Here is a 15,327-nt window from a genome sequence, read left to right as displayed (position 1 = left end):
AAGCATTTTTTTACAGGCTGGATATATCTGGGAGGGGAGTCAGTCATGGATGAGGGGAGATAGTTTATATTGGCCATATCTGGACGTCTCTAAATGGAGGACTTGTATCCGAGGCAGGCCTACATGATAATGAGTTGTTTGCCACAGTATACACACTCTACCATAAATCCTGTTTCCTGTTCTCCACAGCAGATGTCGTCTTTGAGGATGTGTATTTTTCTTTGTGTCTGTGTCTGTGTGTGTGTGTGTGTGTGTGTGTGTGTGTGTGTGTGTGTTATGCAGGCAGGGCAGGGCAGGTGTGTGCTGGCTGATAATGATGAGGGTGCTACTGGAGGTTCACCTGAGTGTTGATGGGGGAATACAGACACAAGCTAATTGTTTTTTGCTGCTGTTTCTCTGTTCAGCCTCTGTGGGGATACATTCTGTAGTTTCCTCATGCGCAGACACAGACACACACACACACACACACACACACACACACACACACACAGGCGCGTGCATACAAGTACAAACGCATACACACACACCCACACAAACACATGCTGAATTGCTCACGTGTACAATGATAGGTCCACTTGCACCTACTATTACACACACTCACACACACACACACACACACACACACACACACACACACACACACACACACACACACACACACACACATGCTCAAAGAGAAAGAGAGAGAGATGGAGCGAGAGAGACATGGAGAGAGAGAGGGGGGGCCCTGCTTGATTTGGCTTCAAGTGTGGATGTGCTTTTTTTCCTCCTGGTTTGCCCACTCTGAGCCTGTGGCTGGTAATTGGTCCCAGAATGCTGCTCTGCTCCTGCCATCCTGCCCTCCTGCCTTTCTGCCATCCCCAGGGAGTTTAGAGACGCGCCTGTTATTCAGCCCAACAGCTGTGAAACAGAGGGACAGGGAGAGAAAGAGAGAGAGAAAGAGAGAGACAGAGGGAGGGAGAAAGAGTTTGTGTGGTTCAGAGTACACGTGTCAGCATGTGTGTATGCAGGTATCTTGTGTGTTTGTTTATAGTGTGTGTGTGCCTGACAGGGCTGAAGTTCACTGTCTGGACAGGGAGTGCCAGAGTCCAGTGTGTTCCAACAGTGTGTGGGCGTGATGGAGGGGCACTGCCCAGCATGGCTCTGCCATGCCACATCCTCTGCCCACACACTGCGCTCTCTCTCTCTCTCTCTCTCTCTCTCTCTCTCTCTCTCTCTCTCTCTCTCTCTTTATCAAGCCCAGCTATCTCATTCGCACACTGTGTGACCCATGCGACTTAATTTACAGGCAGTGAACAACAAGAACACAGTGCATGTTATTCAGTTAATGTGGGTTGTTTAAATTAACTTGCTGATTAATTGCACTAAGCACTGTGTTTGCAATGCTCGTGACAGTATCTATACACAATGTCCTGTCGGTCTCACACTTAGGTCTGCAGTTTTGTCAAACACAGATTTGTGTTCTTAGTCTCTATATGTTAGTCTTAATTCACTCTAGGTATTCTCAGCAGAGGAGCTGGGTTGAGTGGGTCTCCCGATATATATAGTGAGGCTATTTGTAGTGCACTGGGGAGACACGCCTTAGGGAGGTGCTAGAAGAGCCTTATCTGGCCCATACTGAGCATGTGTGAGGATCACTGATAGTGCTGAGCCAGATGTTTATGTAGGGATAAAGTAAAAGGATAGAGCTGCCGAGGAAACCACAGTGTCTGTGTGTTTGTGTGTGATTGTGCAGCAGTGCTAAGGTAAGGCTAAAGGCGATACAGTAAACTCCAAGGTGTGTGTGTATGTGTGACAGAGCCTTGCTCTCTCACTCCTCTGAAACTGGAGAGCAGAGTCCGATGCTGTTACCATGTCACCATAGTAACGACAAACACATGCCGGCACAGAGTCAAATGTCGCCCCCCCCCCCCTCGTGTTCCCTGCTGGAGTACCCTGTGTCTGTCAGAATGATCATTCAGTGTGTGTGTGTGTGTGTGTGTGTTTGTGTGTGTGTGTGTGTGTGTGTGTGTGTGTGTCAGCTGGGGTTCCTCACTGAAGTTGCTGGGCATCTGTCTGCATGGTCTCTTTGTATATTTCTGTGTGCGAGTGTGTGTGTGTGTGTGTTTGTGTGTGTGTGTGTGTGTGTGTTTCCCTACTGATGTGACCTGGTGTGTATATGGTCTTCCTTCATAAATGCACAGCTGCAGAATGGACGTGGGTAAATTTAGGTTGGCGTGACAACGTTTGGAATGAGGGTGAGACTGGCATGATACAGGAAGGAGGTCAGGGGGGGCATGAGGAGGGGGAAGCAGTCTGCCTCTACAGGAATGTGTGTGTGTGTGTGTGTGTGTGTGTGTGTGTGTCTGCTTATGTGTGTGTGTGTGTGTGTGTGTGTGTGAAGGAGACATTGCTTTAGTACTTAGAGAGAAGCATAGTGCTCCATTCACACACAGTGCATGAAAGCTTCCTCCTGATTTGCTGCATTTGTGCTGACTGTCCTACTGAGACAGCAGCCTGAGTTCTGTTCTGGCCTCTGTGTTACACAGCTACCACCCCCCCCCCCCCCCCCCCCCCCCACACCCCCACCCCAGCCAGACTCTTCTGTCTGTTCCTGTCAAAGAGGCTGGGACAGGGTTGTGTTGGTTATGTATGTGTGTGTGTGTCTCTGCATGTGTCTGTATCTGTGTGTGTTTCTGTGTGTGTGTGTGTGTTTGTGTGTGTGTGTGTGTGTGTGTGTGTGTGTTTGTGTGTGTGTGTGTGTGGACTCACACCCAGGCCAGACTCATTTGTATTCCCGTGGAGAGGCTCAGAGAGGCTGGGGCACGGTTGTGTTGGTTTGGTGTGTGTGCTGGACAGAACCCTAGGCCTGATTCCTCCCAGTGATGTGCTCTCATAAAGGTGCCTTTGTTCTGGTCAGGATCCCGCGCTTGACCCGTTCCTGCGATCATTCTATCCTGTGCCGGGAGGTCTTCCAAATCAACACACACAACACAACACCTAACACACACTCACATACAACACACACACACACAGCAGAATGCCTAACACACTCATCAGAACATTTTGCACACACATATAATGACACACCCACACATAAATATATATATAGACACACCCATATGCACACAGTCTCTGTGTCTGCACGGAGGTAGTGCTGGGGTGCTTCCAAACCACACTCACCCCCTCACGGATCAATAGTTTTCCGGTTGCCATAGTAATATTCCACAGTCAGTGGTCAAGCATTGTATTTCCTCCAGCATCCAGAACAGCAGATGCATGCTCCCGTTTGAACTGGGCTAAACAGGTCAACGGAACTAAAGGGAAAATAAGTTCCATCTCAAAAGAGGTCTACCCCTGAACAGTTCTCTCTTTGGAACCAGAGACCATTCAAATGCTTCGTCACTGATAAAAATACATTCTGACAAGGTTGACAGTTACAGTCAGTGCCACACCTCAACATGTGCTGACTGGGACCTATAGCGCAGATAAACCCAGGAGAGAGAACTGGGCAAGGCTTTGGTGTCTTGACTCTTAAATTCTTTAAAAAATGTATCAGAAACATGGATAGGGGGATCCCTGGCTGACCTTTGGTCCACATGAATATGATCTTGGGTCCATGAGAATGTATGTCCTCTATAGTCTTTTTTTTATCCAGTTCAGCAGTAGTGAAGGGAGCTGTGTTTGTCTTTTTTTGTGTTTGTGCAATGAGCGTGATGTGTGTTTTCACCTCATAGCCTCTTAGCAATAACACAGGGATTAGGACGGGAGCAGTCCGTATGCATCAGCAGAAGTGGAGTTTGCTTGCCAGTGGTGCATGATTTAAGTGTTTGAGGAGTGTGTGAGGAGTGGCAACCTTCTGCTCCGGATCTAGCATGGGTCGGTTCCAAAGTGGTTTATTTTCTGTAGGGAAACACTACGGTTTATTATGATTATGATATGATTATTATTATTATTATGATTATTATTATTATTATTATGATTATTATCATCATTAATATTAATTATAATAATAATAATACATTTTATATAATGAAACATTTTATTACACTCGAGGTGTCACATATGATCAACAATAAAATATACAACAATCAATAATAAAACATACTATAGGGAACAGAGCAGGGCACGACAATGAGTTAAAATCAGCATCGTAAGTTTAAATGCAGTTGATGCATTTAAAGTGAGTAAACTAGTTTAAAAAGGGTTGGGTTTGAAGAGCAGTTTAGATAGATTACTGCTAGTCAGGGGCCTCAGAGTGCCATTAAAATAGAGATCCACCCCTTCACATTCATATCCTGACATAAGGACATTTGGCATGCGGTCATTTGCATATGAATAGCAGTAAACCCAGACTGAACTGGGACAACATAAAGCCTCATTATGCTGCTATCGAGGGTGGGATTCACATTAAATAACTGACATGAGCTTACACTGACTGCCATATGCTTGTATGTCTGTGGATAAAATCATGTTACCATATCCTCCTCCATAAATGCACATCAGAATGTAAACACTGTGTCAGTCTGGGGCAGTAATAGACATTTGGGTCATAATAGGAATTAAGGTGTCTTATTGTGTTATATAGGGTAATTGTGTTTGTACTTTACTGTACTCTACACTGTGTTCACGCAGTTTTAACTGTAGCACTGTTAACCCAACAAGTCTTGATGATAATTGAAACATAATAGCCACATCGTGAAAGAGGGTGAAGCCATACATTGTGTCCTGAAAGGCTCTTGTGGCAAGGCAAGGTAAGGCAAGTTTATATATGTAGCACATTTCATATACAATGAAATTTAACGTGCAAAAACCTAAAGGAAATATAAACATAAAGTCAAAAAACATAGAAGATGTGTGTTTTTGTGTTTATATATATATACTGTACATAAACAAAATTAAAAGAAAGTACAAAGTACATAAAATGGAATCAAAACATGGTGGGAGTAGCTCTAACTGTGCGTTTATCTCCTTTGAAACACAAAACTGTGTTTATCTCTTTTTGGATTGGTTGGTATGGGTCTTTGTACGTACTTAGATGTGGGCTGTGGTGTTCAGGAAAATTCATATGGAGCCGGTAATATGAGCAGGCCTTAACAGGGCCAGTGTGGTTAATGACAACCTTAAACACCGGGGAGGTGCAACTGGCTTTAAGCTGTTGTGAGTGGGGCTAGCTTGGTGAAACACTGATGATGGAAAGTGTCCACTTGACATCCCCAGTGAAATGCTGAAGAAGGCATCTTTGTTGTTGTTGTAGTGCAGCCTTTATGGTATAATACTTAGGGTAGTTTGTAGGATTTGAGTTCTTGCATGACAGGGAGAGGTTTGACTGCTGTGGGAAATCCCCAACCAGTAGCACAAGGAATTTTACATATTTTCCTATGTGCAACTAAAATTCTATACAACATTTTTAAAAAGTACATAAAATAGAAAAACATAGTGGAAGTAGCCCCAACTGTGTGTTCATCTCTTTTGGAACACAGAATAGAGATCCATAGAGTAGTAACCTGAATAGAATCCTTAGTAGAATCCACACCAGAGCCCTAAAGAGCGATTCTCAGAGAAAGGCCCAGAATAGAGCTTAGGCCGAGAATAAAGCCTAGATTTGAGCCCACCAATAGAGCTTCGCCATAAACCCCGGGATGCCGCTTCCTGGACGAGAATTACTTAAATTAAAGTGAATGAAAGTGCAGTAAGAATAGCAAAAAAAATGCAGGTTTTAGAGCTCAATCATATGCATATGAAAAAGAGAATTTTTTTTAACCTGGATTTAAAAATAGCTACATTTGGGGCACATCTGAGAACTTCTGACAGTTTGTTCCAGCTAAATGCTGCCTCACCATGTTTAGTTTGGACTCTGGGCTCTGGTTCCATGGATCTAAGAGTCCTACTCGGTTTATATTCTTTAAACATATCAGATATCTATTATAGGCCTAAACCATTCAGTGATTTATAGACCAGTAGCAGCACTTTAAAATTGTCTCTGGAGTAGATCTGTAGTAAGTTCTGGAGTAAGTAACTGGAAGTCAGTGTAAAGATTTTTGGAACTGGAGTAATATGCTCTGTTCTCTTGGCTTTGGATAAAACTCTTTCTGGATAGCAACAGCAGTCATCTGGTGACAGAGGCAGATATATCTGTGTATCATCTGCATTACCATCTTACTATGGTAATCAATGTTGTTGTTCACAGAATTTGACCCAAAGGCAGCATATAGAGATTGAACAGAAGTGGTCCCTGGGGGATTCCACATGTCAACTTTCTCAACGATCTTAGCTATAAAAGGAAGATTTGACACAGCTTTATAGTTGTTTAACACAGAGGCATCCGGAGTTTTCTTTTTTAAGTGGCTTAATAGCTGATGTTTTCTGTGACTTTGGGAAAATGCCTGATAGCAGTGAGCCATTAACTATTTGCTGCAAGTCAGATTTTTGGTCAACTATATTAAATTGTGACATACTAATGGAGGTATCCTAGGTTGGTTGTTAGAGACTGTATAGTTTCAACACTGCGTGATTGTTTCACTAAAGGGGAAAGCAAATTCATTAAATATTTCTGTGGAAAAGAGTTCTGGGGCTATCTGTTTTGGGGGGTTTGTAAACTTGTCAACCATGACAAATAGAGTGCGGGTATTGTTGATGTTATCGTTAATCATCTTAGCAAAATGTAGCCGTCTAGCATGTAGTTAAGACTACAAAGGCTTTGTTTATAGAGGTCAAAGTGAATTTGTTTAGTTTAGTTTTTTTCCATTTACGTTCAGCTTTCCTGCATTCTCTTTTCAGGGCTTTTACCATCATGGTGTCTCTCCACGATGCTCTCTGCTTGCTCAGTTTTCTTGACTTTTACCAGTGCAAAAACAACCAAGATATTCAAAATGTTCAAGTTAAAATGATCAAGGATGGTTGGTGACATAGCTATGGCCTCCATAAACTAAGCACTAGTGCTCTTGCTGATGTACCTTGTCTTAACAAAAACTTGAGCATCCGGAGTGATGTATTGTGCTATGGTTTGGGACCCTGAATCTGGCCAATAAGAATAGGCCTGGTCGGCTTGTCAGAGTGGCCAGTAAAGTTATTGGGGTGAACCAAGCTCAGCTCTCTGACCTTAACAATTGGCCTATGGCTAAGCCCCGCCCCTCGAACGCAGACGAGCCAATAACTTGTCCGAGTTAGCAACAGTAACTAAGGGGGGCGGGGCTTAGCCATAGGTCAATTGGCAGGTCATAAAGAAGCTCCACGTCATATAGGACTGTTCTGACCACCCCCTTGCAGAGGGAGTTTGGGTTTCTACCTTCAGGTAGAAGATATGGAGTCCCACCTCATAAGACTAAAACATTCAAAGACTCTTTTGTTTGTACTGCAATTAGTAGGCTGAACTTGCACACATTATGGCACTAATCACTGTTGTGCACTCTGCAATTTGGCTCATCTTTTGTCTTCATGCAGTGGTCTTGCATTTCATGGCCCTAATTTCTTGTCCCTTTGTCCTGTCTGGCACTTTGTCTTTTATGTAGTATTTGATTGTGATGGATAAATACTTGACTGCAACCCAATTTCCCCTAGTGGGATAATACAATTTTATTTGATCAGTAAGTCAAAGAAGACACAGACATGATCAGAAAGGGCCAAGTCCTTAACCAGACTGAAAGTGTCAAGTAGTTAAAATCAATGGAGATAACTGACAGTACTTCAGCAAAGTCATTAATACAGTTTTCAGAGTATCTTGGAGGTCTCTAAATGCAATATGAAACTGAGAATATTCAAAAGAAATAAAATGACCCAGCGTAATCTCTATGAACTGTGATGCATCTTTAAATGAAGCAGCTACTCCTTGTCCTTTCTTACCAGTTCAGCATGTATTCATAAATGTATTTTGCTAACCACGTCTGCAAGAGAATCTAAACTGTAGGGTAAAGATAAAGATAATAGGAGCCTCTTGGTCAGTCTGTGGACGTCGTGAGAGAAGTAACAGATTAGACTGGTTAGAATCATAAGATTAATACACTCGATTACTTCTATTTCTAATCAACACAGGAATAAAGATCAGTACAGGCATACTGGTTCCCAGTTTGTTCTCAGAACAGCTGCCAGGATCATCTCTACCATAGGAGGAACCCTGAGCACAAGTGTTGACAGTGTTTTGTACCCTGCTGTTGCTAACAGTAGCACTCACTGAACATTCTATGCTCTGTGCTGCCAGAGGAGATGAAGGACAAGGCTGCTGCTGACAGTGTTGAAGTGGCCAACAGGGAAGCGGACGGGGATGAGGGGAAAGGGTGCCCTGTGCTTTTTGGGTCGAACTTGTTGAGATGAAGAGTGGGAGTTTAGTCCTAGCACACACCAGTACCTCCTCCAAAGCAAGTTCGAGGACAGGTTGCTCTCTGGAAGGGCGAAGTGGGTCAGATCAGGGCCTCTGGGACCTCTATGTTTGTGTGTCTGTGTGTGCGCGCGCTCGTGTGTGTGTGTGTGTGTGTGTGTGTGTGTGTGTGTGTGTGTGTATGTTTGTGAATGTGCCTGGGGGGGAAGGGGCACAGTAGCTCCAGTGTCCCTTTTACCCTCTCTCTCTGTGTGTGTGTGTGTGTGTGTGTGTGTGTGTCTCATGCTGATCTCTGCTCCTGCTCCCTCCCTCTCTCCCCATAAAGAAGATAACTCGTTACATGGAGTTTATTACGCCATTGCAAAAAACTCAATAAAACATAGCAAAAAAGTCACTGCTGGTAGTTCGGTTTTTGCATGGCACAAAGTGCATCATCTGTGCCCATAAGCAACTGGCCACTGCAGGCTACTAACAACAACACTACACAGCTATCTACACAATGCCAAAGAACTCGACTGGTGAACAGGTTGTTGCTGGTAATTCTGTTGTCTGCAGGGCACACCCGGTGGGTGTTTTTTTTCAGACTTATTTTCTACGTTACAGAAATGTAAAGTGTGTCTGCGTTTCGAGGACTTAATGGTCACAAGTGGATGTTTACCTGAGCACTCAGTACTGTGGGATTAGGGAGGATAGCTGCTGCTGTGAACTGTCACCTGAGGACACAACCTTTATGAAATTACTGTACTATCCAAATGCATGGTGTGGTATGGGAACTGAGGCTAACGATGCTGCTTGTGTTTCTACAAGGACTTATTGCTTGGAGACATAGTGACAAATGCAAATGTCATTAATCTCTACTGTTGCTACAGCTCTACAGCTGTTTAAAAGGCCTTAACCCCTGCTACTGGACACTTTTACAGCTGTTTAAAAGGCCTTAACCCCTGCTACTGGACACTTTCACAGCTGTTTAAAAGGCCTTAACCCCTGCTACTGGACACTTTCACAGCTGTTTAAAAGGCCTTAACCCCTGCTACTGGACACTTTCACAGCTGTTTAAAAGGCCTTAACCCCTGCTACTGGACACTTTTACAGCTGTTTAAAAGGCCTTAACCCCTGCTACTGGACACTTTCACAGCTGTTTAAAAGGCCTTAACCCCTGCTACTGGACACTTTTGTCAGGCAGAAAATACTCCAACTTAAATAGTGAGACTGAACACATCTGGCCCTGGTGACTGCGAACTGCCAGCTGTGTTCAGCCTCGTTCCATCAGAAGCGTTTGGAGTGGATGCTCAGTGCGCTGAGCCACAGTGCCCAGGGCAGAGGTCCAGACAGGGTGGGAACTAAAAGCTCTCAGGCCCTCGGCTCAAGTAGGAGCACACGCTGGTGCAAAGCGCTCTCATCCGTACCACTGCCTTAAGAAGAAGTCAACTCTTCAGTTCACCTCCTCTGCTGTGCACTTGCGGTACTCTGCGGCACTCTGCGGTAAACCCCCGTTCCCTCCCCAGAGGTTAAATGCAATCAGGCATTTAGCCTTAGAGGAGCTGAGATGGTGGCTTTGTTTGTGAGGACACTGGTCTTCCCCTAAGGGCTGGATGTGTTGAGTTATGAAATGAAGGCAACTGAAAGTCCCCATAGAAACTGCCAGTCAAAGCGGGGATAGAGGAGTTGTGTCTAGAATCTTGGCCGGATCCATTAGTAGTCCAGTCGCACTGCAGGTTGGGGCTTTCGCATTGCCAGCTCTGAAACTGAGAGCTTCCTGCTCCCGCGGGACAGCCGGAGGTCTACTGAAGGGCTCTTTGTGTGTAAGGAGTGTGTATGTTTCATTGCTGAGGTGTGTGTATGAGGGAGTGTGTGCATCCATGAGTGTTTATTTATTTGTGTGTGTGTGTGTGGGGGGGAGTGTGTTTTTGTGGTGTGTGTGTGTATGTGTGTGCTTTTTCCCACAGATGTGCGTACATGCATGTATGTGTGTATGCATGCACACATGTGTGACTCTGAGTTTGGGAGTTTGTGTGTGTGTGTGTGTGTATGTGTGTGTGTCTGTGTGTCTGTGTGACCCCTTTGTGGGAAACAGGAGGATCGCTCCCCCACTATTCACCTGCAGAGATTTGTACTGATTAGCTCCCCCTCAGCTATTTCATGAAAGCTTGGCCTGCTCCTATTGGCAGAGTGTTGCCCTATGATAAAGCCCACAATGGGCTTCGCTAATGATTGACAGGCAGAGGTTAAGGTCTAAATGTTGTGGCACATTCACAAGCTCTCTGCCACAGTGTAAGGAACCTTTAGCTCTTTCAGAGAAGACATGCTCCTACGGACCTGCTTGCAGGAGAACCTCTGAAACGGGCCTCAAGCGATCCAGAACCAACTCAGGGCCCGGCATCTGATGTGAGTGAGACGCCTCTATCTTGTGCTAGCTTGTGCTCAGTGAAATGGAAAACAGGTGAACTAAAAATACGACCTATCAAAAGAGCATTTGCTCCGTGCTGGCTGTGTGAACTAGACACACCCAGATTCTGTGCCGTCAGCCACTAAGAATGACGAGAATGACAAATATTGACATGTGGGGAACATATCGTACTTAGCCGTCAAATATCACTGATAAAAATGGCTTGTCATTCTTCTATGATTTACATTTTACTCAATAGTATCTGTTGTTTATTGATAAATCAGGACCTGCCACAGGATTGACAGCAATGTTTTCTCTTGATGAAATGCAGATACAAATATTTGACCAATGGTTTTGTTATCTCTTCAAATGCGTATGCGTCTGGGCAGTCAGAATGTCTTCTACTTTGTTTTTTTCAAGACAGAAAAAAACCGGTTTAATGGACCTTGAGAAGTTTCTTGGCAGCTAAACCAATGGGTATTTAAAGTCAACAGATAAATCCAAAGATATCAGTGCAAGGAGTGTTGGAAAATGAATAACTGAATGTTGATTAAGTCACTGCAGTCGGAGGTGATGCTGATCTGTGATGAGCTTTAAGAGAGGCGTGGGCTGCACTGTGTTGTTTTTAACGATGCGATAGTACATTTTTAAAGCCAGCTCTCTGCCAGGGACTTTGGCAACATGCAGCAACAGCAACAGGGCAGTTGTTCCTATCTGTTCCTAACGACAGACAGATAGCAGACTGCTAACTCAAGTGTACACCCTTGCGTTAGGTAATACTGGGAGATGCTGTAGCCAGCGTGCTAATGGCTTTTTTTATCTGAGACTGTTTAGCTTTATCTTTTTAAGAGGGTCACCTGAGCCAGGCTCTATGGGCTAAACGAGCTTGTCACGGTTCGCTCACATCACGTCACCATGTGCTATGGTAGGCATGTGTGTGTGTGTGTGTGTGTGTGTGTGTGTGTGTGTGTGTGACTGCTCATGCCTGACACGAGTGTGTGTGTGTGTGTGTGTGTGTGTCTCTCTGTTACAGCAGGAAGATGAAGAACCCAGCCCCGCCTCCCCCGGGTCCCCCACAGGCCACTCCCAGGCGCCTGCCGCGGAACATCGTGCCCGACGGGGGCGTCGCCACGGGTGTGGATATTAAAGAGAACGTCATGAGGCCCCGCGTGGAGCTCCGGCTCAGCCTGCCCAGCGGCGTGGACACCACCAGCACCTTTGACGGCAGGTGGGTGATCGCTCATGACGACCAGCCAAACAGCTAAATCACACTGACATTGTACTGACGACATTCATTCAGTTCGTGCCATTACATGTGGACTGATCTGGCACAGGTGGGGTGATAGCACATAGAAATAGAATAGAAAAGCCTTTATTGTCATTGTATTTGCATACAACGAAATTTAGACATATCACATTTACATATCATAGTCTAAAGGCTGTGGGGCATGCCACTCTGACCCCTATTTATTTGGTTATTCGGACGAGACAGTATCTGTCCAGTGTCATCCATACCACAAGCACCTTCAACGGCAGGTGGGTAATCAGCCACCCCACTATCACCCCTGATGATCAGCCCACTATCACCCCTGATGACCAGCCACAGGATTAAATCACAATCACACTGGAGGCTTTCATGCCACTTTTACTCCTTTATTTGGTTGTTCATACGTGACAGTATGTCTGATCTGCGTGGATGCCATATCACTCTACACCTGAGAGTGGCTGTGATGCCACATCACTCTTACATCTACTCATGTGTTCATTCAGATCATGGGATTATTTCAGACTGCGGCTCTTATAGTTGGTGTCACTGGTCCCGAACTGGTTTATGGAGTGGCCGCTGCTATCTGAGAAGTTGTCACACACTAAACATGATAAAAATGAGATAAGATCTATTATGGCTATTGGTCTCTGTGTCCAACTAATTTAACACATATATTAAATCCAACTGCGGCTTTAAAATTCATAAACCATTACCCCAGAGAAACAAAGTATTTTCTTATTTCAGAGAGGTTGTATTGCCAATAGTGTCTTTAGTGTTCTGTCTTTGGTTGTTTTTGATAGCATCATATACATAATATAAAACTAAAATCATCACACTTTCTTTTTAGGTATCATTGAATGACAATCAGTTTCAGGTACATCCAGTTATAACTGACTTACCCATGTGTACATTGATTTTGAATACTATCTAGAGTTGCATCCAGAGTTTTCTCAGTGGTTCGTTCTTGTTCTTGGCCAAACTAGGTTTCCACTTCCTCCTTTATATTTTCCACTTTCCTTTGAAGTCATACTTATTTCTGGAGAGGCGCGGGTAAGATGCCAGACGCCAGCATGACATTAGAGCAGCCCCATGTGTTTAGCTGGGTTACTGTAAGTAGGGGGATAATGTCACTTACTGTCAGTGATCCTGAGAGCTGAGACTGGCAACGAGACTGAGATAGTGCCAGAGAGGCCTCCTCATGAATGACACAGATATGAGACCAGATCACCGCAGACCAGAGTATTTGCATGACGGCTGCATGACATTAGCCGGAATACAGTTAAATATTGCTCTGCTACACTCCTTCAGATGTCCTTATACAGTACTACCTGGATTACCAGGCAGACTGAGGATCTGGTTTTAATGTGAGGTGACTGGTATGTTGGTTATGTGACTGATATTATGGGCCGATAATATTTGGCACAGCCACTGTGTAAAAGGAGGGTACTGCTTGACTCAGAGCGGAGTTATTTTGGACTTCTGTTCCTGTCTAAGAGAGAGACTGCTGCATTAGAGTCAAGTAAACAAATGTGCAACGTGGTGTCCTGTGTTTTCATAATTTCGTGTCACAGCAGTTTACACCATCAGTTTTGTTTGTGATATGTTTAGAAGTTCATTTTCACAACTAATGACATTTATTTAAATTGACGGTAGTCAAGCAAGGCGTCGACTTACAGTTATGTAACCAACAAAGCTTAAACATGGATTTGTATACTGCAATATGTGCAGATCCGTCAAGTCTAAAGACCATTAGAATGAAAAACGTTGAAAGTTATGGAAAATAAACATGGCAACCTGTAGTACTGGAACATCCTTGGAAATAAAAAGTACTTATGAGTCATGGAAACAATCACCAGGGCAACAGCAGGTCTTTTTTGGAAAGGAGAATTATATTTGTCTACTGTTCAGATGGTGAGTCAATGAGAGGGTTGACTTGCTGTTGGCAGACCTCAGATCTTGACAGTGATCCCAGTTTTGTGGGGATAGAAAGAACTTGTCATTTATCTGAACCAATTCCGCAGAAACCTTTAGCTGGGAACCATAAACCTGTAGGGATTTCCATAGAGATGACTTCCAGTTGAATGTCTTGTGTTTCGACCAGTATGAACCGTGGCATTTTTAGACACATAATGGAACAGGCGTGTCCATGATGTTCCCCTTTCCGTGTGGTCCATTGTCTCTGTCCCAGACAGTGTTGGGTTATTGTTCTGCTTTTATGGACTTTTTATGGACCGCACAGTTTGGTGAACTGGCCCATAGTATGGAAAGACTGAACCCATATTCTGGAAATGCCTCCTATGCCACGTTCAGGTTTTATTTCTGACAACACTGAACATGACAGGAAATGGCTCTGCAAAAAAGTGCAGCCTACATACAATTTAAGGGAGAGATTTTTATGATTTACTTACAGTGGAGAAAAAGAGAGTCATTTTATTATTTTTTGTGGGTTGATAAAGCTGTCTAATTACTCATGTTCATTAGAATGCATCTACGTGTATTTATGTATGCTTAAATCCTAAGCCATCGGAGTGTTTAAAACCATCTTAATTAGCCATTTTGTCCCTCAGAGTTCATCATATGGAAACGAGAGTGAGAGTGTGAGTGTGACTGGTTCAGAGTGAGTGTGAGTGGTGTGAGTGTGTCAAAGGAACATGATTCAGGTGTCTGATCTGAGAGTGTTGCTGAGGTGAATCTGGTCCTCTTTTTCTCTGTCACTCAAAACTGATTAGCCACCCAGACACTAGGTCACATGACACCACCAGGTCATGTGACCTAGTCACCTGCCGACCTATCGGGTTTGATGAAGTAACCCTATCCCAGTTTGATACCTCTTTCTTTCTCTCTCTCTCTCTCTCTCTCTTTCGCTCTCTCTTCCCCTCTCATTCCCTCTGCTCTCTGCAGGAAAGCTCTTATGGACCTGCTTGTGGAGGTGTGTGGTCACTACCACCTGAACCCGGCCTACCACACCCTGGAGCTGCTCTCGTCGGAGGGGCAGCCTGTGGCCTTTAAGCCCAACGCCTTCCTGGGCTCTCTGGATGTGGCCTGTGCCCTCATCAAGGAGCGCGTGGTGGAGGAGAGGCTGGTACGAAAGCCTGCACCCAAAGTGCCAGAGGTGAGCCAGAGAGCCAGGCTACTTAGCGTGTTAGCACAGACTATTCAAATATTCTTTTTTTTATTTATTCTTTACATCATCGTGTTGTTGAAACATATCATGCTCAGATACTGGAGAGGTGCTACAGAAATTAAATTATTTTGTGTAATTAGTGATTATAGTTGTTATTATTGTTATTTACAGGCTAGCCTGTTAGGATACAGCTAATCCTTATTCAGAATGTGCAGTTGCATTCTGTTCCTTGGACAGTGCACAACTCACCATTTGCA

At 44.3% G+C, this 15,327-nt stretch overlaps 1 protein-coding gene across 1 annotated transcript in view; it reads left to right on the top strand.

Annotated features, from left to right (window-relative positions):
* The window catches only part of cobl (cordon-bleu WH2 repeat protein), a 43,000-nt gene that overhangs the window by 6,295 nt on the left and 21,378 nt on the right, over nt 1-15,327 (top strand). Inside the window, 2 exon segments of the mRNA XM_042709130.1 lie at nt 11,713-11,907; nt 14,848-15,058. Coding sequence (XP_042565064.1) covers nt 11,713-11,907; nt 14,848-15,058 — 406 coding nt within the window.

This window comes from Clupea harengus, chromosome 11 (genome assembly GCF_900700415.2).
Source record: "Clupea harengus chromosome 11, Ch_v2.0.2, whole genome shotgun sequence".
NCBI classification, from domain to species: domain Eukaryota; kingdom Metazoa; phylum Chordata; class Actinopteri; order Clupeiformes; family Clupeidae; genus Clupea; species Clupea harengus.
Note: the sequence above shows the minus strand (reverse complement) of the source record. Positions and strands in the feature narration are given on the sequence as shown.